This window comes from Lissotriton helveticus, chromosome 4_2 (genome assembly GCF_964261635.1).
Source record: "Lissotriton helveticus chromosome 4_2, aLisHel1.1, whole genome shotgun sequence".
Lineage (NCBI taxonomy): Eukaryota > Metazoa > Chordata > Amphibia > Caudata > Salamandridae > Lissotriton > Lissotriton helveticus.
In genome coordinates, this window is record NC_136064.1 from 1,932,526 (window position 1) to 1,960,514 (window position 27,989).

Here is a 27,989-nt window from a genome sequence, read left to right on the forward strand (position 1 = left end):
AATTACAGTATGGACTCTGAGGAAATTAGGCTTAAAGTCAATGGAGCTGGGCGTGGGGGGGGACTCTCGGAAAAATGTGCGAGTTGCTTGGGGTTTAGTAGCTCACAATGGTTTTCACGGACTAGAAGTAGCTCTCACTACACAAAAGGTTGGAGATCCCTGCACTAGATGAAATACTGCGTTAAACTGTATATTAAGATTTTGCCTCTTATCTTATGAATTGCGCATTCATGGCTGAGAACGATGTAGTTTGCTTGTTTTTATGTGTTTATTCCATAAATATGCTACCATGATTTATCAACCTGCTTCATACTTTAATACTTAAGGTATGTGGTTACAAATTGTATATGATTTACACTGACATTATGTAAATTAGCTGTAGGCACTTTTAACATAATGGGATACGGGAGAGGGGATGGTTGTATTTTTGGTACATCTGAATATTCAAATTATGAACTGTGCTAAATTGTTGTATTAGCCAGATTCATATGGGCTGACACTGAAGTGTTCGGTTACACTGTCTCTCCGGAGAGGGTTTGTTGGGAGGGAATGTTTTTGATGCTTTTAATATTAACCGCTTCCATGCGTCGGACGGCCCACGGCTGTCTGACGTCACAGTGGGCGTGAGCAGAGGAGGCCGGGCGTGGAATTCTTCAGTACCGCGGGGGGAATCCAGCCACAGCGAATCGGTTAATTAGCTTATTATTCTTTTATTTGTTGCCTGATGTTGCACATATGGGTTCCTCTCTAATCTGAGCTCCTAGTGGTAAGTGTGGGGAGTCTTGGGTTGGTAATGACTTGATAATGCTTGTGGCACCTAAACTCCCCTTCATACCCATGTGTATACGGATATGGTGAATAGCTACCAGTTTATCACAAGGATATTCCGGGGTGTTAGTGGATGCACAAAGCATCCACTAAGGGCAACAGAGTTGCAGTTGCATGCCTCCAGGAGACAATTTCTTTCAAAATATCTATCTAACAAACCTCAATTTGTTCTTAACATGCAATACAGTCTTTGCATAATTCTAGATCACCTACACGTGCAACCACACACTCAGCCTCAGTCTGCTAGCTTTAACCTTTCGATCCAGAAATAGGCATCCTTGAAGAAGTCTGTTCTAACATTCGCTACACCAGAAAAATGTCGGATTGTAAAACTGTATACCTGCAGACGTGACATCTGTCTAATTCATTTCCTGTACATTTTTTCAAAATATATATATACATATCAGAGGCTTATGATCTACGCAAAATACACAAGATGTATCCCAAAGATAGGCTGATACTGTATTCACAGCTCAACAACATGCAGGCACCTCCCTCTCAATAGCACTTTAGTACTTGTCAACATTGAGCAATGAACTCAAAATCCCACCGTATTCTCCCGTAGATCAATCTGCTGACTCGACATGGCTCTAAGAACAAATGCACTGGCATCAATGATATACTACAGACAATCAAAATTGCAAACTTCACACATTTTACCATCACCCTGGCAGGAACGCTCAATTTATGGACCATTGAATGGAGATCATCACAGCTAATTAGTCTCTTCATTCTAATTATATATTCCTTGGGGACTTTAATTTACATTGCGATGACTCTAAAAACAATTCAATCAATGTTCTTAAACTTATCAGATACAGATTTAGATATGTGATGTACTCATGATGCATACCCATCTCTAGCTCTGACGGGGATATATGAGGTATGTTATCTCTAGCAGGAGTTGTATTAATAAAATACCCTTTAATGTGCTAATATGGAAAATGTATAATGTGATTGTACCTTTGTTTATGTTGTATTTTTAAAAATGGAACAAATAAAAATAAATAAAAAATCTATGTCCTTAAAGATTTCCTGCAAGACCTATCCTTCACACAAGCCTGCTCTCTCCCTGCTAATGCAAAAGGTGCTACCTTAGATTAGATCATCTCCAGAGACAATGTGGTTAAAATAAGCTCAATAGATCCATGTGATTGGTAGGACCACCAAATCATAACCTTCCAAATACCATTCATAAAAAAGAAAGAAATCTCGCAACCACTCAAAAATAAATATTGGGTACGGGACACCAAAGGTTTAAACAATGGGAATCTAACTGCAAGCTGTGAGAGGGAGCTTCACTAGCCGGACAATATGGGTAATGTAAAAGATCTCACTGATCACTATAACTGTGCAATAACTAGCATAATCAGCTCGATTGCTCCTCTAAAACTGAAAAGAATTCACGATAAAGATAACAAGCATTGGCATTGCCAAAAGGTCTCGCTTTTGGGCCCTTATAAGTAGTTATGCAGCATAATTTCCTTGTTGGAACAACATAAAATGTCGCATGCATAAACACTTAGATGGTCCCAAAAGCGAGCCCTATTGGCTATTTGCAATGCAATAAGTCTTGCATTTAGGCAACTTTAAGCTGTTGGCATAGTAAATGACAATGCCTTTTCAATTTATTGTAAAAGTAAACATTTTTGAAAGTTATTGTCATTTACAATGCCATTATGTTCAATTTAAGTAAATGGGAGACCTATAGCAATGCAAATGATTGTTATTTATGATGTGTAGCCTGGCGTTGCGTGGGTGAGTGGCGTTGCGTGGGTGAGTGGCGTTGCGTGGGTGAGTGGCGTTGCGTGGGTGAGTGGCGTTGCGTGGGTGAGTGGCGTTGCGTGGGTGAGTGGCGTTGCGTGTGTGAGTGGCGTTGCGTGTGTGAGTGGCGTTGCGTGGATGAGTGGGGTTGCGTGGATGAGTGGGGTTGCGTGGATGAGTGGGGTTGCGTGGATGAGTGGGGTTGCGTGTGTGAGTGGGGTTGCGTGTGTGAGTGGTGTTGCTTGGGTGAGTGGCGTTGCGTGGGTGAGTGTGGTGTTGCGTGGATGATAGTGGGCTTGCGTGAGTGTGAGTGGCGTTGCGTGTCTGTAAGTGTTGCTGTGTGGGTGAAAGTGGCACAGAGCCTTTGATGTGGCCTGGAGCAGGAGAAATGCTGCTGCTGCTGCTAATTAAATACAAGAGCGTCCGGGAAGCGGCCGGGAAACACAAGTACGGCCGGCCACATAATTAGGGGAGGAGAAGCCGCACAGCACACGCTGGGAGAAGCCCTTTGATGTGCTGTGCGGCCGCGATGCGCGCTCTGTGCTGGGGGAGGGCCATTAGCCTGAACTCGCGGCAAGATCAAACGAAGGGTGGGAGGGACATTGAGGAACAGATGGCCATGAAAGTGTATGGGCCAAAAGCGCGTGCCTGTGGCCACGTGCACTCGAAGAAAACGCCACGAAAAAATGCGGTGGTTTGACAATCAGTTCGAGCACTTGAATTCTCGCCATTTCCCATTCCTTCGGAATGGTAAAGGCGAGACCTAAAAATCCCTGGTTCAATGTGTCGCTGAATGACAAAAGGAGAAAACTCAGACTCGCTGAAAGGAAATGGAGGCATTACCCCACATCCTCCCATTTACATCTTTTGTTTTTGTCAAATCTGTTCATTAGCATTTTTGAAAAGATATCACAGTACATTGGCCTATTCAACATCATTAGCTCAGTAATGGGGCATGACAGGTACGCATTTACAGACATTGTAGCATACGAGTGAGGGGTACAAGCCCACGTGTGGATTAAGAAAGAAGGATGCCCGCCCCATACTGGCAAAACACATATTGTCGGGGCAGCCGCCCCAAATTAGGTCCGTGACTGTCCGCACGTTGAGTTTATTTGCATAAGCATAGTTGGGGGTGGATCTTCCCAACTCCAGGTTTGTGCACAGAGATGGCTTTTATACAACAACTGTGAGTAAACAATAAAAGGAAAAGCAGAAGAAAGCAATAGCGGCAAAACCAATAACACTGGTACCAATTAATCCTCTCCCTCCCTCCCCCTCAGGCTGCCCCCGCACATGCGCGCTCCCCAGTCACAACTGGACTTACACCTGAATCTTATGTGACCCCAGGAGTCAATGACGGTGTCAAGCCGTCCTACTTGGCAGGAGAACAACCCACGGCGCACCCCAATCCCAAAGGGCGACATTTAATCCTCCACAGCACCTACACCCCCAGCCTCACCCACCAGCTGCAAAGCATTAAGCATACGCTCCCAGCGCTCCGCCATTGGTTCTTTTCGGAGCCCTACCGTCTCCTCCCGGCGTATGGCCGTCCACTCTGCCCGGGCCCACGCCTGAAAGGAGGAGGTCCACGCCTGCACGCTCGGTGGGTCACTCGCCTTCCAGCGCCTTGTGAGGAGGTGCATAGCCACCACCATCCCCAGGTCTAAAAAGCAGGACGACACCTTGTCTTTAGGCGGCCTCTTAAACTGGTGCAAAATGTATTCCGGCCAGTCAAGGGATATAGTGCGCCCAGTACATCCGCTTAGCAGCTCGCCGATCACACTCCAGTAGGAGCCCAGCCTAGGGCAGCTCCATAAGAGGTGAAGGATCCCGGCGTCTAACTCTCCGCACCTGGGGCAGGGCGCATCCGCGCGGTGGAAATATCTATTAATGAGCGCAGGCGTGAGGTGGGCCCTATGAACAACATAAAGTTGTATCTGGCGGAAGCGCAGGTTTCTGGGGATGTGCACCGGGCTTTTAAGGATTCTGCTCATTCCTTATCCAATAGTGGCCTGCCCATGTCGCGCTCCCATTTGTCCCTGAGCGGAGCCAAGCTTGTCCCTGAGTGTATCCTCAATGACCCCGCAAACCAACGGACCAGGTGCCTGCCCCTCCCCATGACGTGCAGGTATTGTATAGTTAAATGCTGTTCAGGCTCCAACACCATGTCACCCCACCTGGCTGTCATTTTCGCCACTATGGACCGATGTAACAGAAACCCCCCAGGGAGAAGCCCATCTTCTGAGATCAATGTCTCATACGCCACTAACACCCCGTCTCTAAAGAGGTCGCCTAGCGTCTGAATTTCCGCCTCTTTCCAGTGCTCCAGCATAGGTCGCGTAAGGGCTCCCCCGCCTCCCAGGAAACCCTCCAAAGGCACAGCAGGCGCATACGGGTGCATCCGTCGGGTAAGAAAGAGAGCTCTGCGGAAGCACTTATACGCTACTGCCAGTAGCAGCGGGGTGGGTCTCACAGGTGCCGCCAGGGGATGAAAAAGCCTGGTGACTCGTTCTAGCGGGTACGGCGGCTCAACTGTGGCGGTGTCATCCCTACCCCGTCCGCCAACCAGCGTGCAATCCATTGAAGCTGCGCAGCCAAGTAGTAGTGCTCAAAACAGGGAGCGGCCAGCCCACCACTGTCCTTTGGCAAGAACAACTTCGCAAGCGCCAACCGGTGCCGGGACGTGCCCCAAATGTAGTCCAGCAGCATCACATTGAGCAAAGAGAAGAAGGAGGCCAGCACATAAAGAGGCAAATTGACAAAATAGTACAGGAGTCGGGGGAGCATAACCATTTTGTCGAGAGCCACCCTACGTGTTGTGGTAAGCGGGAGGGAGGACCAGAAACGTGTCTGGGATCTAAGCGCTGCACCGCTTTACCCAGGTTGCCTTCAAAAAGGTCTGCTGGCTGCCTATAGATCTGGATCCCTAAAATACCTGAAGGTGTCGGCCTTCCATTGGACTCTCATGCCTCCAAGACTGTACCCGGGTCTTCTATCTCAGCGCTGAAGTCATATAGGCAAGACTTGCCCGCATTTACCCTGAGCCAACCATGAACTGCCCCAGCAAGTGGTCCAGCCTCTCCGGTATGTGCGTCATATCACTGACGAACACCAGCAGGTTGTCCGCGTAAAGCGAGACCTGGTGGAGCGCATCCCCGAGAGGAATTCCCGCTCCCAGTGTCTGCCGCAGTGCCATCGCCAAGGGTTCCACAGCCAGCGCGAACAATAGCGGGAACAGGGGGCATCCCTGCCGGGTGCCCCGGCCCACCGCCACCACTTCCAAAATGTATGGGCCCAGCCTCACCCTAACCACATGATTTTTATAGAGGAGCTGAACCATCTGCAGGAATTCCACACCAAGGTCGTAGCGTGAGAGCACCGCAGCCAGGTACCCCCACTCCAGGCCGTCAAAGGACTTTTCCAGATCTATTATCAGGCACCCCGCCCTAGGCCATTCCTTTGTCGCTTCAGCCGCCACCCTAAAGAATCTCCTGAGATTCAGGGATGTGGATCTCGCCGGCAAGAACCCATTTTGAACGGGGTGCACTAAATGAGAGACCGCTACCACAAGCCCCTCTGCAAGCATTTTCGCAAAGACTTTATAGTGTGCATTGAGCATTGCCAGCGGCCTGTATGAACTTAGTGCAGTGTGGTCCCTTGTCTGGCTTGGGCAGGGAGACCAGGAACGCTTTCCGCATGGACGGAGGGAACGAACCTTCACTTATAGCGGTGTTGTACAATTGAAGGAGCTGGGGCGCCAAGATATCCCTGTTCGCCTTGTAGTATTCGGCGGGTAGGCCATCCAGCCCAGGAGTTTTACCAGCCGCCATGTCCCTAATTGCGTCTCCTACTTCTTCCAGTGTAAGAGGGGCATTAAGCTCGCCCCTGTGTTCCTCATATGCCGTGGGCAAGGTGACAGCGTCCAAAAACGCGCCCAGCGCCAACCGGGGGCCAGTGGCGCGGGCTTTATAGAGCTGCTTATAGTGTTCGGTCAGAGCACGGTGAATGTCTCGCTGCGTGCATACCATCTCCCCCTCCACTGTGCGCAGTGCCCCTATGGGGACTCCGCGCCCATCGCTCTGCACCAGCCAGGCTAGCAGCCGGCCAGCTCTGTCTGCCCTGGCATGTGTCCTGGCTGTGTGCGCCGCATAGTTATGGCAGCGCAGCTTCTCCATAAGCTCTGTGTGTTTCGTGCAAAGGTCGCCTAGCGTGCGCGAGTGCTCACCCGTCCCCTCACCCTCCCTCAAATTGGAGGAGCTCCGATTCCAGTCGCGTCAGGGAGGCAGATAGTGTTTTGCGGATATTCCATGTGGCCCCCATACAGTGCCCACGAATAGCTGCTTTATGTGCCTTCCACTCCACCAGTGCACTGCCCGCCATCCCCTCGTTGGCCTCAAAATAAGCTAAAGTGGCCGTGCCCAGCGAGGATCGAAACTCAGCATCCTCGAGTGCAGCAGGCTGCAGCCGCCACGTGGGTACAGGCGGGCGGTCTGCTTCCCAGCTGGTCTGAAACCATAGGGGATTGTGGTCAGAGATTGTTCTCCCTAGGTATTCTGTCTTGGCGAGGAGCGGGAGCACCGACTGGGTTCCTATTATCCGATCCAATCGGACATGTAAGTCATGGCATAGGGGATTGTGGTCAGAGTGTGTTCTCCCTAGGTATTCTGTCTTGGCGAGGAGCGAGAGCACCGACTGGGTGCCTATTATCCGATCCAATCGGACATGTAAATCATGGACTGGGGCGTAGTAGGAGTAAATTCTATTTATGGGATGCTGCACGTGCCAGAGGTCACACACCCCCCAGTACACAAGCCAGTCCCTAAACGTTTGTGCATGAGATGTCACTGTCGCAGCTCGGAGGGGAGGGAAAGACCGGTCCAGGCTCACATCTAGCACCATGTTAAAATCCCCGCCCACCAGCCAGGGGAGGCCAGCGTAAGGATGTAGGACGTGATTCAGGGTCTCTAAGTAGGAGGGCTGGTCTGTGTTTGAGGCATAAAGGGATCCTAACAGGATTTCCTGTCCATTCAATCTCCCCCGCACTAGGGTATACCTGCCTGCAGGATCCACCAGCGATTCCATACAATTCAAGGGGACACCCGCTCGTAGCCAAATCAAAGTGCTGCGCGCATGGGCAGAGAATGTTGTACCAAATATCTGCCCCCTCCAACGCCTGCGCAGTTTATCTAGCTCAACCAGTGTCATGTGTGTCTCCTGGAGGAGGGCAATCCCCACCTCATGTCGCTGTAGGTAGGAAAACACCGAATAACGGCGGGACGGGGTGTGCATTCCGCGGATGTTGCAGGTCAGTATGTTCATGTGCGTCATGTGTCAGGACTTTTCGCACGTACGCAGGAGCAAGGGAGCGCCTCAGAAGGGGGTCTAAGAGCGCCAGCGGGGAAAGGAAGTGGAACATGTGAACGAACACAAACAGTATAACGAGAAGGGCGTGTCCCCGGTAGGGCATACGTCCAAACCGTAACAAGATCCACCACACAAGAGTGGGTTAACTCAGCGCGACTGCTGTCTGGGTGCGTGCGCTGCCAACAACCACATTACCCTACACCCCTAACTAATATCGCCTGGTAGCATGAGAGGTGCTTGGAGAGATTGAGCACCTGCGGCCGCACCGGGCCAGCGCGAGGCCCCTGCAGGGGAGCACACTAGTGGAATAAGCACATAGCTCCCGCTAACCCCGGCCCTGTAATAGCACCCTCAGTCTGGCAGCCTCGCAATTTTCCCCAGAAGTGCGAGCGCATGTAAAGAATAGCAAACATTTCACATCAGCGCGCACAGCGACAATATGAAAAATACATCACAGACTAGCGCCAAGCTAAGGGCAGGGGCCCTGGTATGTTCACCACATGGTACATTACATAAGGAGGTCAGCTGTCTGCGGCGTTACCACTGGCATGACTATGTCCTCAGAAAGTACAGTTGATGGGGATGACGGGCCGCTCAAGTCCGGTTCGCTGCATGACTGTGAGGCCACTCGGACCCCGCCCTGTGCTATTCCCAGATTCACAACCGCTTCAAGCGCTTCCTGCCGCTCCAGCCGCATTTTCTCCGGGCTGGGTGCTGCTTGGCCAATGCCCTGCCCACGACGGGCGCCTCGCTTCCCGCGTCTTCTCGATCTCTGCACCTGCCATTCACCCTCCTCCTCTGCGCCCGCAGGTCGAGTGCCCTTCCACTGCCCCGTTTCCTCCAACCAGTCCCAGACGTCTGACGGCGCGTCGAAGAAACGGGCCCATTCCTTAGTAATCACGTGGAGACGGGAGGGGAACAGCAAGGAATATGGTAGTCCCAGTTCCCTCAGCTGTTTTTTCACTGCCAGATATGTGCTTCTCCGTCGCTGCACCGTTGCCGTGTAATCCGGGAAAAACATCACACGGCTGTTCCCCACTGTCAAATTGTCCAGCTTCCTCGTTTCGCGCAGCACCACATCCCGGTCACGATAGTTAAGTAATTTGAAGAGAAATGGGCGAGGCCTAGCTCCGGGTCAAGGCCTCTGCGCTGGCACCCTGTGCGCTCTTTCTACTACGAAGTGCGGGGACAGTACCTCCGAGGGCAGGAGGTCCTGCAACCAGTTCTCCGTGTACCGCTCCGGGTCCTTCCCCTCTTCTCCTTCCGGAAGTCCTACCACCCGAACGTTATTGCCCCGAGAGCGCCATTCCGCATCCTCAATGCAATCTTCCAGCACGTGGACTCTGTCTATGATATCTTGAAGCGCCGAAGTATGATTTTGCACCACGGGTTGCAATTCCTGAAACGACTGGCGCTGCTCAGCGACTGACTCCGCCAGCTTTCGATGGTCGCCGCGAAGTAGATTAAAGTCCGAAGTTACCTTGTCGATCCGAGCCTCCAGGGATACCTTTGTTTGCTCCAACGTGGTGCCTATACGCTCCACTGCTGCCAGCACGGAATCCATCTTGGCCGCAAGGGCCGCCGCCGGGCCCAGATCGCCACCCTGCGATCCATGCGACGAGCCCAGTCCGTCGGCTCCCTGCTGCTTCTGCAGGGACTTGTCCCTGAGCCTGCCCATCGCCAGCTGTTGCGCAGAAGGCATCCACACCTGCAGACAGTCACTTGTCTCCTAGCTCCATGCCCCCACCAAAGCACCGGATGAGAGGGCGCCTCACCAGGCCAGTGTCACCTGTTTCTGCCAGGGGTCACCGATCCAGGACCCTGCGCCAGCTGTAGGCAGGCCCCAGCGCTCAGCAGCCCGCGTCCGCCCCTCGGGAGCCTCCACCAGTTGACTGCTCTGCACCACGCCTCTCAGCCGGAATCTGCCCCTTCCGCTTCTCCAAAGGTCTCCGCACCAGCGCCCCCTCGCCAGCCGGCCACCGCTGCACCTCTTCAGAGTCCCCTGGCAGTACAGGCCTCATTACCGCAGCGATGGAAACTATCCCGCCCCGTGCAGGTCTGGGCGCCCTCCGACCGCAGCTCCAATCACACACCAGTGGCGGCCTCCCGAGCAGCAGCCTCAGCTAAAATGGCGCCGACTTCAAAATGGCACCCAGATCTAGTGCGGCAATGTACATGCACACAATGCTGTCCAAAGAGTCGCAGCCCGAGGGCGCCAAGCACAACCAGCCGCAGGACACCGCTCCCCTCTTCGGCCCGCACCGCACAATGGCCCACACAGCAGTTGGCCCAGCCCAGTGACGATCACCTCAGTCTGCCTCAGTCCTCTAGGTGGCCCCTCCTCGCGGCCTCCATCAGCGCAGCCCCGACTCCGCACCTGTGTTCCGCTTCAAGGTAGGGCAGTTTGGGCGCCCGGCCCCAAGCACAAGTTTCTCTGCACTGTCTCCGATCCGGGGCAACTCGGCCTGCAGGTCGCCGCGCCACTCAGCCAACACCCGCCACAGGCGGCTGTCCCACAGCACTCAGTCCGCCCTCCGGAGCCGCCGGCTCCCGCTGCCACCACTCCAGCTCTTCAGAGCGACAGGTCGCTGCCCCAGGGCTCCCCCGGTCCGCCCGGGCGCCTCTTCTCACCCCGCACAATTGTCCGCTTTCACCAGGCAGCCGCAGCATGTCCGGGGAGGCCTAAAGGTTCCAGGAGGGCACCAGGCCTCAGCCCCGGCCAGCCTCAGGGACCGCCGCACCCCCTGTCCGCACGGGGAACCACTCATCTGTCGCGGCCAAATGCCCGCCTCTCGGGTCCCTCGGCAACACTGGAGCAGGGCTTACCGGCCGCCCTGGCTCAGAGCAGCGCCCAACGCTCCGCCACGGTGCTCAGCGTCTCCAACGTCCGCCAGGCGCGTTTCGCGCCACTCCATTGCGGGACTCGGCGCCTCCGCCTGCCGATAGTCTCCCCTGCCTCAGCCGCGGGCTCGATTCGGGAGCCGCTTTGCTCCGCGGGCTCCCCGTTGTATCCCCGCACCAGCTCCTTACAGCGTGGGCTGTGAAAGCACCTCCACAAGGCAATTTCCAGGATAACTAGGGGTGATCACCGGAGCTCTACACGGGCATGTCCGCCATGCTTGCTCCTCCCATTTACATCTTATAAGAAAGACCAGAAACTCTAACAACAAAAGCATTCTCAGATAAAAAAAAAGATTTCTTTAATACTGAACTTAACAATGCCAAAAACAGACTTCGTAAACTCTGAGTTGATATAACATCAATTGAACAGGCTAGAAGAAAACTCACATGAATCAGCTAGAGCCCAAATAAGCTGCGAGGAATTCTCCTCCTTTTTTTCACCGAAAGCCAAATCCCTGGAAATTGAACTCTTGACAGCTGCTGATGCACTCTCCAACTCGCATATTCTCCATCCGAACCACTACACTCTTCATTGCCAAAGTCCAAAAATGAAGCACAATGTTCAGATTTCAAGCTATATGACCACATGACATTGGTTCTAGCAAACTGTCCATTAATCCTAACAATCACTACAATGATCCCCTTACAACCAAATGCTTCCGTTACTCCACCAGTGTATTGTCCCCATTTGGACCAACCTAATTATCAGATTGCCTCAAGACTGATCAAGTCCTTCCCACTTTCAAAGAACAGACAGGGAAACCTGCCGACCCGACTAATTTTAGGCCATTGAACAACATTCCTCTTACAGCCAAAGTACTAGAAAAGTGTGTGTAACAACAGTTGAGCCAACACATCCAGAAATTCAATTTACTTGATGACTGTCAATCTGGATTTAGACCTGGTCACAATACTGAATCTGCAATTCCTTATATAGTGGAGGATGCTCTATTGGCACTTGATCAAAACAAAACCTGTCCTTTTAGTTCTTCTTGACTTGTCATCCACATTTGACACTGTAAACCATGAAACATTGGTAGCCAGACTCGAAAACAGGATGGAGTTATAGGGTACAGTTCTAGACTGGTATAAATCCTTCTTGCAGAACAGAACGCAAAGATTTTTGCGGAACAGAACGCAAAGATTTTTGGTTAACCATGATCTACCATTACCTTCCTTTATATCGATTGCTGTTCCGCAAGGACCTTCTTTATCCCCCTCACTGTTTAACCTTTATGTCGAACAACTCACTGAAACTCTCCAGCATAGTAACACTTCCTACCAAATGTATGCGGATGATACTCAGATTTTTATGAAGTTTTCATCTCTGCAGGAGATCAAGTCAATGGATGATGCCTTAAAGCTGACCTTACATTGGCTGGCTTGCAATCATCTAAAACCCAATTCGCAAAAAAACAGAATTCCTTTTCATTTCTCCTCCCAAAAGCTCTGCTGATGTTAAGGAATGGACCAAGTTGATCACTGATCTAAACTGTACTCCCCTCCTGTTTGACTCCTCTAAATCTATTGGTATTACTCTTGAGAAGAACTTAAACATGCAAACTCACATCAACTCGATGGCCAAAAGCGCCCGTTTTCGCCTGAGCTATCTTAGGAAACTGAAACCATTCATTTCATCTATAGACCTCAAACTGGCAGTAGAGGACTTAGTCATTTCTAGGAACGAATATGGTTACACATTACTTTCAGGTGTTGGAGGGTGAAATGTTATGGTCTCGGGACACTGGACCAGAGCGGCTTAATTTGAGGGGTGCCTCTACATAATATGAGAAAAAACACGGGTGAGTGACAGAAATTGAATCAGATTTGTTTACAGTGAAACCACTTCAACAAGAAGTGTAAAGACACACTTTAAAATTCAATAATGAGCCTGGGCATTTAAAGACACATTTCTGGAATGAAGAACAAACTCATGCAATGCAAATATATTTCCAAATGAATGGTAATGCAGAGGAGAGAGAGAAGAAAACATTTTCAAAATACACTAAGCATTATAGCCTCAGCCAAGGATCCTAGGTAGATGACTGAGGAGAACCACACATGTCTCAAGGGGTCTCATGTTTCAGGTGTGGGTAGGAATAGGTGAAGGCATTTATACGGTAAAACTGGAACCTGCTTCACAGGCTTACCCAAGATCTCATAAGCACATCAAGATGAGGGCACATTGTCCCCCACAGATAGAGTAGCACAAAACTCGAGTATTTCCTACTGCATACTTCCAAACCTTCCCTCTTTAAGAACAGTGACGCCCTTATGATATAAGTCTAGCACGGGTCACTGGACCTCTAAAACTAGCTCCTTGTGTGTCCCCCCTCTTATACAAATAACATTACCCAAGATCTCCACTGCTCCTCTAAAAACGTGTCTTAACGCTGCATCAAGACTCTTAACAGGATCTAAAACATTTGACCACACCTCTCCTCATCTGAAGGCTCTCAACTGGCTACCATTCCAAGCCAGAATTCAACTTAAACTGGCATGTATTACTCACAAAGCTCTCCACCACAAAACACCGATGTATCTTGCTAAAATAATCAAGATTTCGGGGGAGGCAGACCATCTCAGAGCGTCAGAGATCTAGTTCTGAAACCACCCTTATTCCATAAAAAGCAAACCTATGACAGAGCCTTCTCCGGAGCTGTCCCTAGAATGTGGAATTTGCTTCCTCCTCACATCAGAAGAATGAACTCTACTTCTGCCTTCAAAAAGGAAGCTAAGATCTTCCTTATGGGCAAATCCATACCATAGCTGACAACTGAACTCAATCCTCGTCATCTCTTACCCAGACTGCCTCCCATTCCACTAGTTATGGACTCTGCTCTCTCCCTCTAGCTCTATCATAACAACTTTGTTCTTGATTTGGTGCATTACAGAAAGTCCTTCTAGCTGAGATTTATCACAATTTGAACACTTGTTTAACTATCTGCCTATAAAATCCTCAATGTATTATTGTCAAGTCCAAATACATTGCATTGACCTGGGTATTACTATCTACACTGTGTCCTCATGATTAATTTGTTGTTATCTCTCTTTTGACATAATTTTTGTTTGCTACTATGTAAATGTTAAGCGCTCTGATACCCATGGGTCATGTTGGTGCTATAAAAAACACTGAATAAATATATAAATAATAATTACAGTGCACTTAGCAACAGCCTCCGAAGGTTGCAGAGAAGCAACTTCAACAGCCAATCTCTTGACTTCCTCAATTAATGTGTTCTCAACTTTCATTCAACAACCTTCTCTCATTTTCCTCAAAAACGAATTCACAGGTGTTTGTTTTCTTAATGGAAAGGTAAGGCTGCAGCTTGGTAAAGATTCTAGCTAACCATGTTAACAGGGTCACGATTTTCCAGGCCTGGTCTCTCCTTTATTAACCTAATGCATTATGGAAGATGCAGTCTTAGTTCACTTCAACTGAATAAATTTAACTAAAACATCTTAAAGTAATGTTTTGTTAATGTAAATTACAAGACTGGAACATGGTGTCCCTGATTACGGAGTCATCTGGTAAACTTATGTAAGGCAACCGATGACACCCACCCACAAACAATCAGACACGAAAACTACTACTAGTTAAAGGACCACTTTTAAAAGGTCAGTAATCAGCCAAACAAAGCATCATGAAGGGTAGCAATTAACAGCCTTAAGCACCCATAAATGATGCCTCACTGTAAATCTTGACTTTTGTCAAATGACTCATGTGAACTGCAAGAACATCCTTGTGATATTTACCTCATCCACAAACCGAATTCCTAACACACACTTCAATGGCAAACTTTATTGCTACACTGAGAGGGCTGAACTACTTCCTGCTGCCTCTGCCAGGTTTCCAGAATTACTTCCTACTTAGTCAGTACACATGCATGGTGTAAGAACCTCATGCAATTCTGATGACTTTCTTCTTTTCTCATGTAAATGTAAATGTAGTTGAGCTTATATAGCGCACAGCTACCCGCAGTGGGTTTCCCGGCGCTTGCTTAGGGAACCCTTCCTGGTATTCCCCTGTGAGATAGCAGGGTATCCACAAGGTGAAAGTCAGGCATCCCGCCGCGAGGGGCCGTTGTCATAGAGGCAAGACATTCCAGGAGTTCTCTCTCACACTAATAATCAACCATAGCCCCTATTTTGCATGGTAGGATTCAGAGATAGCAGTTTTGAGAGGGTAAGATTTTATTGCAGTAGTACTGTTCCATCTCCTCACAAGGAGATACACGATAAAGCAAAGTCAACCGCAGTCAGATGCATAAAATGACTTCCCTGGGCTGTGATATTACTTCAGACATGCACACCTTCCTACTTATCCAGACGGATAAGCTCAGGAATCCTAATTCAGGTAATAACTGACTGCCTTGAGAATATGGATAGGCACGATTGGCCTAAGCGAAACACTTGTCGGCATGTGCAAACTCAGATGTATGAACTCAGTTAGATGTACAGTGAGTTGATACATCCTCAATTCATTAAAATCAAGGTTATTTTGGCATTACACATCACTGGAATATCCAATTGACAGTATTTCATGGTTGAGGTGTCGCTTTTATCTGACAGCTGGGTCATATATCATTCAGGGGTAGGAGTGTTAAGCCCAACAGAGCCTCGCACCAACAATCACTGTCCAGAGCTCTAACCACAAGCAAATATTGGTGCATTTCAACCACTGGGTCAGCCAAAACAACCCCTACAGTTCTGAAAACAGTCTGGTCTAAAGTAAAACAGACCTTGCATATCTCACCAACATTTTTAAAGAGAATCCTGCTCTGAACCAGTAGCCAAGTATTTTTGTGTATTAGGAGGTCATTGGCAAGATGGAGGTGGGTGAGACTCTAGAAGCTATGAACTCCAGCCACAGTACCCAAATTATGTTATTCCTAACTTTCAGGTTTTTTAGCTCTTCCTTGTGTCTGCAATCGTCTAAAGGCTTTGGGAAGGATACCCACACAAGTGGCTGGCAGAGGTTCTTGCAACTCTTGCAGGAGGCTGATTACTCTTTCCAAAGCAGGAAATTGAGCTGAGCCTGGAATTTCAACTTCTGATAATGATGAGGTCTCCTCTGATGAGTATATTGGGATGCCAGATCATGTCGTGACAGTCCACATTTCAAGTCCTAAGATTCCCTTGCAAGTATCACTGATTCAACAACAACTCCCAGAATGCAGTCATCTGTAAATTAAAGAGAGAGACTCAATATGTCCTGTTTGCCAATGTAGCAACACTATCCCCTTTCGAACCTTTGATTGGTTCATCTTTCTACTTCCCACAGCCACAAAATTCACAATGTGGAGGGACTAGTTCTTGTGCAAGGCACTGGATGTGGCCTGAAATTAATCTATAATCACCACAAATTTTAAAGTGGAACCTGCAAAGTAGAGTAAATGATACTCAGCGTGTTCATAATCTCTCACTTCTTCCTTAATTAACTACACCACTAAGAACTGCGACCAATAACACAATAAGAGAGCAACCCAGGGCAATGACACACGACACCAAAGCACATAGGTTTACTGCATCCTTTCGACCAAGCATTCCTCTGCACTGAAGGCTACATCCGTCCAATACTGCGCTTCAGCACCCTCACATTGGGGTACAACGCTGTATTTAAATGCAAACATAATACAGCAGGCTGGCATTGTGGAAGGCAACAATCAAACTTCATAAGAAACTTTACAAACTATCAATGCCATGCTGGATACCTGGAGTTACAACATGCTTGTCACAAAATGTCTACAGAATACAGCCATTGAGAGCATCGCTCATATATGTGAGGATCCCTTAATATAAGGCTGTGGATGCATGTACGTTAACAACCTATTCAAAGCTTATTAAACATTGCATTTATTAAACTATCTGGGCAAATATGCTTAATCTCATGATATCCATTAAGGGGCTGACTCACATTTTTAAAACTTTATGATGTTGGGAAACTATTCTGTGTTGGTTTAATTCGGTGTAGGTTTAATTTCTATTAGAATAGAGTTTAGATTTTTCGAGATTCTCAAAAATTCCTATAATTTCTCACAGAGATCTGGTGCAAGTTGTAGATTTCCAGGGTGCCCTATTTCCACTAACCTTCACCAGCAGACAGTCTGCAGGGAAGGAGCAAGCTTTCAGAAGTCTGGGTATAACCATAGAGTCAAGGTTTGTAAGCATTGATTCGCAAACGTCTGCACGACCCAACCCCACAATAGTCAATTGAAGAAGAAAAAAAGGCGTTCCTTAAAAATATACAAAACAAAGATCACGCTCATCCGAAGAGAAAAGTTTACACCAGGGCCTCATTCACACATGTTGTTTCATATAACTTCTTGGGGTTGAAAATAACAAGTGTTTGTTTCCATTATCATTAGTCCAGAGTATTTGGAAAATGACTTTACACTCTTTCTGATTCCACGTGCATAATGCAGTGAGAAAGTACATTTTTTAGGCTGTGCTGTTCTGTAGTGTGTAAAACTGAAGTAGTGACTGGCGCAGGAAACGCAGTTTAAGAAAGGAGCCGCCTTACCTTCCCTGTATGTCTGCAGCATGGAACCCTCCCGGGAAAAACTCAGCTAGAGGCAGGGACTAGGCGGACCGAACTGAGCATGCGCAGGAGCCGCCCAAGAGCAGGAAACTGTGGGGCCTTCTACTGGGAAGAACGTAACTCGCAATGTGTCATTTAAACTAGGAGAGAAAAAATAACATGTATCCAGACATACAAATGTAATCACCAGTGGTGGATAGATGCCTATATAAGTTTGTTTTGGGAGAAACGGTTCACGTTTGATGTCACATTGGTTGCGTCCGATTTCATCCTGGAGACAGAGGATACGAGTTTTTCCCCAAGGTAACAATGGCAAAGGTGAGGTTAGGTTTTTACCCATCTGGGCACACATCTTTACACTACAACGCCATCAATTGAAGGTTGTGAACTGACTCCCTGGGCCGGGCGCCGGGCGCCGGGCGCCGGGTTTCTCAGGTGCGTGTGTGAGTTGCTCCTCCAAAGCTGGGATCCTTCATTTTTTGCATTCTGGTACTTGTAGGCCAGTATGTAAGTCTTGGTAACAGAACAAGAGGCAGTAGGTCCGTGCACGAGTAGCCCATCAACTTCAAGATTTTTCATTCATTCTAAGGCTTGTAGTCCTAGTTTTCTAATAGATTAACCAGTACTACGAATCCCAGAATCCAACAAAAAAGTCTCAACTGAATGAGTTGTTGTTACGTGGAGCTAGGAAGGTTGAGAGCTGGAACGTGTCATACATGGAGACAGGAGCTGATAGCCTTGTTAGTTTTTTCCTGTGTAATTCTATCTGCCATAGGGTTATTAGATAAATCCATGAAGGTTATTAGATGACTCCATGAAACCAAGGATGCTATACTCTTGGTATAGGATTTTGTTTAACAACATAATGCATTCTGGTCCGTGTAGTCCAGATTCACTTGAGTTGAAATACCACTCTAGAAAACGATGATCTGTTAAAAAAAATAAAAAGCCCAGGACCAGAGATATGAAGTCATCAGCTACTCTTAATCTGCCCCTTGGCTCCACATTTATTATATACATTTCCCATCTACACTACATTTCTAGTGGCTTGGGTCAATATCTGTGAATATAAGAAGGACGTTGAAAAAGAGAAGCCATCAGTGGTGTGGCAAAGTAGAAGTCTCAGGTTGTTCCAGTAGAGATACACGATGTTGAGCAAGTTCAGACCACATCACTTTTCATTCTAGAATTTGTAGTTTTACTTTTTAGTGTTCCAAAACGGGGATACAAGGACTAGAACACAAAGTGATGTGTAATTTAAAAACAGACCGCTGAAATGCTGACAGCTCCAACGGCCCATTTTGGCCGCTCCCCAATTTTTTTTTTATGTTCTTCTCTACATAGTGCGTCTAGGTATACACAAATGTAATTCTAACCTGCAGTATTAATCTAACTACATCTTCATATACCAGGCACACGGATAAGGACAATGACGCGAAGTGCGTTCACATGGCTACACTCATTAATATGACTTTGAGATAGTCCTGTGTTTTTCAGCCAACACCACTAAGCTTTCAGGGAACTTATATGTCCATAGTACCTCTAATGGAAAAAAGTGAAACTACTACATTCCAGCAAGCTTAGTGTTCTTATCAGTAAAACCAAGACTAGTAGAAGGACAGCTTCCTTGTCTAGAATCAACTAACAACTATGACTGTTATAACTCTAACCAGGTCACGCTATTTACTAAACAGGACTTTGCATTCTGGAACTTGTAGTTTCACATTTCGTATTCTAAATATGGGCCTATAAGTAGAACTGGTCATTTGGAAAATTACCATTTTGTCTGAAGTACCAGAAAGCCTTCTACTGGCCCTGCCTAAAAGCCTCAGAATGCAAAGTGTGGTGGGCTAAGAGCAAGGGCTGATTGCCACTTGGCAGCTGTGGAGAAAAGAGTAGAAACAGCACAGTGAGAAGTGGATTTAATTTAAAAATAATGTAGTCTTCATATAGTTTCTGCAAAAAATCCCTACCTTGAGCTCTCACATTTCTGACCCCATGGGTGGTTAGCTCACCCTGAGAAAATCTTTATTCTTTGCATTCTAAGATTAGTAGTACTTTTGTTCCTATTATACATTAGGACTACACGCCCCAGAGTTCTATGAAAAAATCACCAAACTGGGTATGCTATTCTCACATGAATACAGGAGACTTCAGAGCCATGCGTACTGCCTATATCCAGGTATTTTGCTTATGTTCTTTTTAATTAGAAAAAATATTATCAACAGAGATGTGTTATTAGATTTATCTGTATTCACTTTCCTCACACAGTAAGACTAAATAAGCGAATTTGTGATTTTTTTTTATGGATTGTGCCAACGATCTGGTTACCTTGCAACTCTATGTCACCAGAACAGGACCTTTACATCCTTGCCTTTTCTTTTTTTAACATGGTGTATCCTGGAGGTTGTAGAGTTAGTTCACACCTAGTCTCAAGTGCCACATTACAATGCACGTCTATCACTAGTCCCATTTTAGGAAACTTCACCTACAAACAGCCCTGTGTTTTTTTTCAAACATGCTTGAACTTGTGATATCACTTTTCCAATTATGACCACAGGTCCTCAAGAGCCAGAAAGCACAGTGCAAATTCATGCATGTCTGCTCTTAAAGGAGTAGACACTTATAGGAAATTGATTGTGAGTGACGTCATTACACCACTCACCAGAGCTGTATGTTAAAACTTAAGGCAAGTACATCAAAGTTATGGTGGAAAACCAACAGCTGGCAACAACTGATGTAAGGCTTAGTTTGCCCTTTAGAATGCAAGACTATTCGCATTACAGACCATACTAATAGCGCCAATGCGACAGAAGTTAGTCACCCGCCTATACAATACGTCCCAATCAGAACAATGAGAGGTGACCAATAGATCATTAGCTAAATGGGAAAAACTGCTAGAAGACAAGATAGAGGAGCAGGACTGGGAATATAGCTGCACACAACTACATTTATTGACATTGAATTGTAACCTACGAATAATACACTTTACATTTCTCCACCAATTCTATTACACTCCGGCCCAGTTCCACAGATATGGCATAAGATCACATGACAGATGTCAGAGGTGTAATGCCATGAATGCCGATTTCCTACACTTGGCGTGGGCATGCCCAAAGTACATGATTATTGGCAGGATGTTATGAGGGCGATAACTGCAATGCTAGCGGAACAGGTGCCGAATACGCCGCTTGTATGTTTACTGGGGATATATAAATTGACACCGACAAAAAGGCGGAAGTTTCTAGCTGTAGCACTTTTGCTGGCAAAGCGACGAGTAGCCATTAGATGGGGCAGCAAACTACCTCCTAGATTCAAGGACTGGCTTACGGACATTTCATATTGCAGGGAGACCATGAACTACCGCTCTCGTCGAGGCCCCAAGATTTCTGGGAACCGCTGAAACAATACCTCTTGACAATACCAGAGGACACTTAATAAATGTAAATTGGCAGAAATGTAAGAATACAGGGGATGATCTGTTATAACTTTTACTCCCTTTTGCCATTAAGGAAACGATGTTAGGCTTTATGTTCCAATTCCATGTATAAAGGAATGTAATCTCTCTTGTCAAACGCTGCACTATAGACCTAAGAAGATAAGAGCTTTATTGCTGTACTATGCGGAGACGCAAAATCTGCTGTCAGCCCTGATTGCACAAAACAAATGTATTTTATCACTATACATGAAAATCTACATATGCCATGATGTGTACCTCGCAATGTATAAAAGTATTATAATATGTGTGACTTGTACTGTTGACCAGACGAATAAATAAAATAAAAAAAAATTAAAAATGCAAGACTATTCAAACATTTCACTACAACTTATAGCTGTTTGGTGCCTCAGACTACTCCATGTCAACCGGAATCTATTCTATATACTAATATAATAAAGAGAGAGCCCAAACCTTTGAGGCGGGTAATCTCAGGAACCACAGCACCAATCACAACACCCAATACAGCATTAGAAAGGGCAGTTGCAGCAGATGGACATAGGCTATACAGCTGGCCACCATATACATTATAAGGGGTAAAGAACGTTAGGGGAAAAGTAGTCCGTTGTGGGCGTTCTGCTGAAAAGCCATGGGCGTGTGCATGGGCGTGTGCAGAGAGCGATGGGCGCGGCCTGCTGGGACTGCCGTCCCGATACCAGGGGGCGTTGCATTTACCATTTAGGCATGTGCATAGAGCGATGGGCACGGCCTGCTGGGACTACGAGGGGGCGTTGCATTTACCATTGTTGTGGGCGTTGGCCGTTGACGCGATGTGGGGCGTGTAATTGCCGTCGGATGCAGCAGAGCCATCCCGATACGAGTGGGCGTCGTCCCAATACAAGTTGGCGTTGCATTTACCATTGTTGTGGGCGTTGCACGTTGACGCGATGTGGGGCGTCTAATTGCCGTCGGCTGGAGCGGAGCGTCAGGTGGAGCGCACAAACACGTTCGCGTCTGCAGCGGACACAAACGCTCCCATATTGCATTGAGGACAGGGCTTCACAGTGGACGCATTCTTCTGCGGGGGCTGAGCCAGGTGATGAGGCGATTCTGAGTCTCGGGGCCTGAGCCGGGTGATGGGACGATTCAGAGTAAGTTTTTTTTAAAACGCGGGGCCTCAGCAGAGTGATGGGGCAATTCAGAGTAAGTTTTAAAAATGAATTGCCTCGCAAATTGAAAGCATTGCAGACATTCTATTTCATCCCCGGACAATGTCGGGACGGGCTGCTAGTATCATATAAAAGGATGTGAACCAGGAATACAAATGTTAATAAAAGAAAATCCAGGACTGGAAAATTGTGCCCCTGGTTATAGAAAGTCATCTGGTAAATCTAGTGGCTAATTTTGTCACTTGACGTATAGTCGTACCCTCTTAATGGGGTAAAGAGGGGCTAAGGTTACCAGATGACACCATGGACACCCTTTTCGAATCCAGGAATTTCCTTTAACAACATATTGCATTCTGGAAGCACTACTCCTGTTGAAATCAAATGGTCCTTCTGGATGTATGAATTCAAGTGATCTGCAAAGTTGAGGTGTCTTTTAATGAAAGGAATATGGAAGCGTAATTGTTTGTAGACGTGGTGGATCCATGGACTGCCTTTATCACTGAGAGCACAATCAATCAATCATGTCATTTGTAAAGCGCACTACATACCCATGAGGGTCTCAAGGCGCTGGGGAGGGGGTGCTGCTACAGCTCGAAGAGCCAGGTGTTGAGGAGTCTTCTGAAGGCCAGCAGGTCTTGTGTCTGCCGTAGGTGGGTGGGGAGGGTATTACAGGTCTTGGCGACGAGGTGGGAGAAGGATCTGCCACCGCCGGTCGTTCTTTGGATGCGGGGGACGAGTGCGGCAGAGCGGAGCTGGCAGGTGGGGGTGTAGAAACCAAGTCGTCTGTTGAGGTATGCTGGTCCGGTGTTGGGGAGTGCTTTGTGTGCGTGGATGAGGAGCTTGAAGTTTATCCTCTTGATAACGGAGAGCCAGTGCAGGTCTCTCAGGTGGGGTGTGATGTGGCTGCAGAGGCTTTCTGGATGCGTTGCAGCCGTCTCAGGAGTTTGGCCGAAGTTCCTGCATAGAGGGCGTTTCCATAGTCCAACCTGCTGGTGACGAGGGCCTGGGTGACCGTTCTTCTCGTTTCAGTGGGGATCCACTTGTAGATCCTGCAGAGCATGTGGAGGGTGTTGAAGCAAGAGGAGGAGACGCCGTTGACCAGCTTAGTCATGGAGAGGGTGGAGTCGAGGATGACCCCTAAGTTGCGTGCATGGTCGGTAGGTGTTGGGGCTGTACCCAGTGCAGTCAGCAACCAGGAGTCATCCCAGGCTGAAGGAGTAGATCCGAGGATGAGGAGATACGTCTTGTCCGAGTTTAGCTTCAGTCGGCTGTTGCTCATCCATTCATTCCTTCATGGAGGTTGGTTTTGGTGGTGTGAGGGTCTTTGGTGAGGGAGAAGATCAGCTGGGTGTCATCGGCGTAGGAGATGATGTTGAGGTCGTGCTATCGGGCGACATGGGCGAGGGGTGCCGTGTAGATGTTGAACAGCGTCGGGCTGAGGGATGAGCCCTGGGGTACGCCGCAGATGATTTTGGCCGCCATAAGTGTGGCAGGGTATGCTCAGACGTGAGTCCCTTGCTCACTTTGCCACTGGATTTAAGCAAGCCGGGCTGAAGACGGCTGGAATGCCAGAAACCGGTCCTCGGAAGCTTGTTTCCGGTCCAGGGAAGACATGGCTTGGCAGTTCGGGCTGGACTGTTCCCATGAGGCACAGGGTCAGACTGATTTGCATATAGCCATGTCTCAACTGGGGTGGCAGAGTGGGCTAAAGAACGGTGATGGATTAAACCCAGATCTTTTGACTGGGTGTGAGTGTTTGATTGATTCAAATGCTCCGTCCATCACCACCCCCTTTTGTACCGCTTTTGGCCGCCATAAGTGTGGCAGGGTATGCTCAGACGTGAGTCCCTTGCTCACTTTGCCACTGGATTTAAGCAAGCCGGGCTGAAGACGGCTGGAATGCCAGAAACCGGTCCTCGGAAGCTTGTTTCCGGTCCAGGGAAGACATGGCTTGGCAGTTCGGGCTGGACTGTTCCCATGAGGCACAGGGTCAGACTGATTTGCATATAGCCATGTCTGAACTGGGGTGGCAGAGTGGGCTAAAGAACGGTGATGGATTAAACCCAGATCTTTTGACTGGGTGTGAGTGTTTGATTGATTCAAATGCTCCGTCCATCACCACCCCCTTTTGTACCGCTTTTGGTTGCCATAAGTGTGGCAGGGTATGCTCAGACGTGAGTCCCTTGCTCACTTTGCCACTGGATTTAAGCAAGCTGGGCTGAAGACGGCTGGAATGCCAGAAACCGGTCCTCGGAAGCTTGTTTCCGGTCCAGGGAAGACATGGCTTGGCAGTTCGGGCTGGACTGTTCCCATGAGGCACAGGGTCAGACTGATTTGCATATAGCCATGTCTGAACTGGGGTGTCAGAGTGGGCTAAAGAACGGTGATGGATTAAACCCAGATCTTTTGACTGGGTGTGAGTGTTTGATTGATTCAAATGCTCCGTCCATCACCACCCCCTTTTGTACCGCAGATGATTTTGGTGGCATCGGATAGGAAGGGGGAGGCGGACGCTCTGCCAGAGAGGAAGGATGAGGTCCAGTCCAGGGCCTTCTCTTGGATCCTGGCGTCGTGAAGGCATGTTCGTAGTGTGCCGTGGCAGACCGTGTCGAAGGCGGCTGACAGGTCCAGGAGGATGAGGGCTGCTGTTTCTCTGTTGTCTAGCAGGGTCCTGATGGCATCGGTGGCGGCGATGAGGGCGGTTATGGTGCTAAGGTTGCTGTGGAATCCGGACTGGGATGGGTCCAGGATGCTGTTCTCCTCGAGGTAGTGGGTCAGTTGTTTTTTGACGGTTTCCTCGATTACCTTCACCGGGAACGGGAGCAGGGAGATGGGCCAGAAGTTTTTGAGGTCCTTGGGATCTGCCTTGGTTTCTTGAGTAAGGCATTGATCCCGGCGTGCTTCCAGCTCTCCGGGAAGGTTGCTGTCTCGAAGGAGATGTTGATTACTTTCTGGAGATGGGGTGTGATGGCTGTGCTGGCTTTGTTGAAGATGTGGTGAGGGCATGGGTATATGGTGATCCGGAGTGGATGGTGTTCATGGTCTTGCTGGTGTCCTCCTCGTTGAGGCTGGTCCAGGAAAGCAGGCGGTTGGTGCGGGTGGTTGTCGTGCGGACCGAGGTCTCAGTGGTTGTCGGGACAGTCGTGACGTTGAAGCTGTCGTGTATGTCTGCGATCTTGCGGTGGAAGAAGGTGGCTAGCGAGTCGCACAGGTCTTGCGAGGGTGGGATGTCGTTGGTGTTGGAGCTGGGGTTGGAGAGTTCCTTCATGATGTTGAAGAGCTCTTTGCTGTTGTGTGCCTTTTTATCTAGGCGGTTTTTGAATGAGGCCCTTTTGGTGGATCTGATGGGGTGATGGTGTCTGCGGGTGGAGTCCTTGTGGGCTGCGTGGCTGTCTGGTGTTCGTTCGCGGAGCCATTTCTTCTCCAGTTTTCGGCATGTTCGTTTGGAGGCCTGGAGGTCTTCTGTGAACCAGGTAGCTTTCTTGCTGGAGTGGCTGTTGGAGGGTTTCCTGAGTGTTGGCGCAGACATCGATCCACTGTCTGAAGTTGCAGGCGGCGGTGTCGGGGTCGGTGGGGTCAGCTGGTGGGCTCTGGGCGAGGGTGGTGGATAGCTGGTCTTCAGTGATTTCGCTCCAGCAGCGCCGAGGCATCTGTTGGGTGCGGTGGTGCATGGTGGGCTTCCTGAAGGTGAAGTGGATGAAGTGGTGGTTGGTCCAGTGGGGTTCGGTGGTGTGGCTGAAAGAGACCCTAAACATTAATCTCAGAAAGGGCAAAACAACAATTTGAATGTGCAAGATACACAAGTACACAAGAGAACCGATATATCGGAACACCAGATAAACAGTGTACATGAGAATATAAAAGCAATAGCAAATAGGGGTGTTAAAAACAGCCAAACGTTCAGGAACAAAATAGGATGTAGCCGCACCTGTCAGGTGGAGGAAGTCCGTAAAAGGAGGGGGAAAAAAGCAAGTGTGAGGAGGAAGCATCATAGCATGATCACAAGGGGAGAGTAGGTACATTACAAGTTCAGAAAGTATTCATAAGTAGTGCTTCCACTTATTTTTTGAAAGACGATGTTGAGGGATTCAGTCTGGTTTCTGGAGGCAAGGAGTTCCAGATTCTCGGGGCAATACCAGAGAAGGCTCAGTTATAGGTTTTCTTTCTTTGGAATTTTTGTGGTTTCAACAGCAAAGTGCTGGAACTCCTCAAAGATCTGCATCCACCTGAGAGTTCCAGTTATCGGGCGAGGTACAAAGGAGTGTGAAGGTGAAAAGGTGTGTGGAACAAGCAGGCAATTTTAAGATGTAGCCTAGCCTCAAATGGAAACCAGTTTAGAGATTTCAGATCTGGAGTGATGTGGTTATTTCTTTCGGATCCTGTGATGAGCCTTTGCTACCGAATTTAGAGAGGCCTCAAGCAGTGCCAACGTGTAGCTAGGTAGACCACAGAGAGTTGCACTACCATACTCTAACCTGGAAATGACTAGCGCTTGAACAACAGACTTGAATTTATCCGGAGGAAGGAAGAGTTTCATCTTTCTTAGGATGCTCATGTGGAAGTTGCCTCCTTTAGTGGCTGAGCTGCATACTCAAGAACTTATCAAGTATTATTCCAAGAGATCTAGTGAGTCAATGATGTGTGGTAAACAGTTAAAAGTAGTAAGGTGTTTTATATATTTGACAATAATGGGCGCCTTGTTAGGAGGAGAGATAAGGAGTAATTCCTTTTTGATGGAGTTTATCTTGAGATGTTGGCAGTGAGACAGTGTTGGGTTTTGAGTAGGGTTGAATTGAGTGAATTCATATCTATCAGGGAGGAGATTTTCAGGTACATTTGGATATTGTCAGTAAATATGTGATAGAGTATGTTGGATGATTGAGCATTTGCGTTAGGGGCTCCATTACCAGCTTGAAGAGTGTGGGTGACAGCCGGGACCCTAATGGGACCCCAAGAGTCATCGGAGTAGAGTTGGAGAGGGATTGATTGACTTAAATTCTTTGTGATCTATTGTGAAGAAAATAGGCAAACCAGTTCAGCACTGATCCTGAAAGACTCATCCTGCATTCCAGTATGTCGAAGAGGTTGTCATGTTTGCCCGTATCAGAAAGCTGATGAGAGGTCAAGGAGGATTAGAAGCCAAGCTTCGTTCTGATCCAGCATTTTTAGAGCGTCATCCACTATGTGGGTAAGGGCCGTTTCAGTGCTTTGTCCCTGATGAAAGCCCGATTGGAATTGATCTAGAAGCAGGAATTGATCACTGTGGCTACATTTTTCTCTAGGAGCTTTAAAAGAGTAGGAATGTTAGTGATTGGACGGACGTTATTGAGGTCGTCTTGATCTGCAGTGGGTTTTTTAAGAATGGGTGTAACCTGCCCAGACTTTAGACATTCAGGAATCACACCTTACTGTAGGGAGGCATTTATTATATTGGTCCAGATTGGAACTAGGGACCTCTTCATCTCTTTGAAGAAACTGGGGGGTAACAGGTCACTGAAGTGGTTTGAGGGTTTAAGTGTAGTAAGTATGTTGAGTATAGAGATTTCATCAAAGTGTGTGAATTGACTGCGGAGGCGCTGTTTTGAGCGTGAGCCCTGGTGCAGGGGGAGGCTGTGTGGGTAGAGGGGATGCAGGGCTGATAGGGAATAGGACTGTCAGGTGGTTCATCGCTGTCCGGTGATCAGTTTCAATCTTATTCATCTTTTCGAGGACGAAGTCAGCAAAATCATCACAATTTGGCTGTATACTGGAAGCTGTGGGATAAAGAATGGGAAGATTGTTGTACTGGAGTTTAACTAATTCAAAAGGTTTTTTGGCCTGTTTCTGGCTTTATCTAGTTGACTTCTGAAGAAGTTTGCTTTCGCAATTCTGATATGTTTATTGTAGTTGCTCCTACTAGATCTCAGGAGCATATGGTGTTCAAGAGACGGAGAGCCTCTCCAGGATCATTTGGCTAGTCTCAGATTGCGTCTATCTGTATTTA

The 27,989-nt window shown here is 48.0% G+C and overlaps 1 protein-coding gene across 1 annotated transcript in view; it reads right to left on the minus strand.

Moving 5' to 3' along the window:
• The window catches only part of LOC144752168 (uncharacterized), a 273,397-nt gene extending 255,890 nt beyond the window's left edge, over positions 1-17,507 (minus strand). The window contains exon 1 of the mRNA XM_078640097.1: positions 17,384-17,507. Coding sequence (XP_078496223.1) covers positions 17,384-17,405 — 22 coding nt within the window. The 5' untranslated portion in view covers positions 17,406-17,507. The remainder of the gene's footprint in view (positions 1-17,383) is intronic.
• Between the last annotated feature and the right edge of the window lie 10,482 nt (positions 17,508-27,989).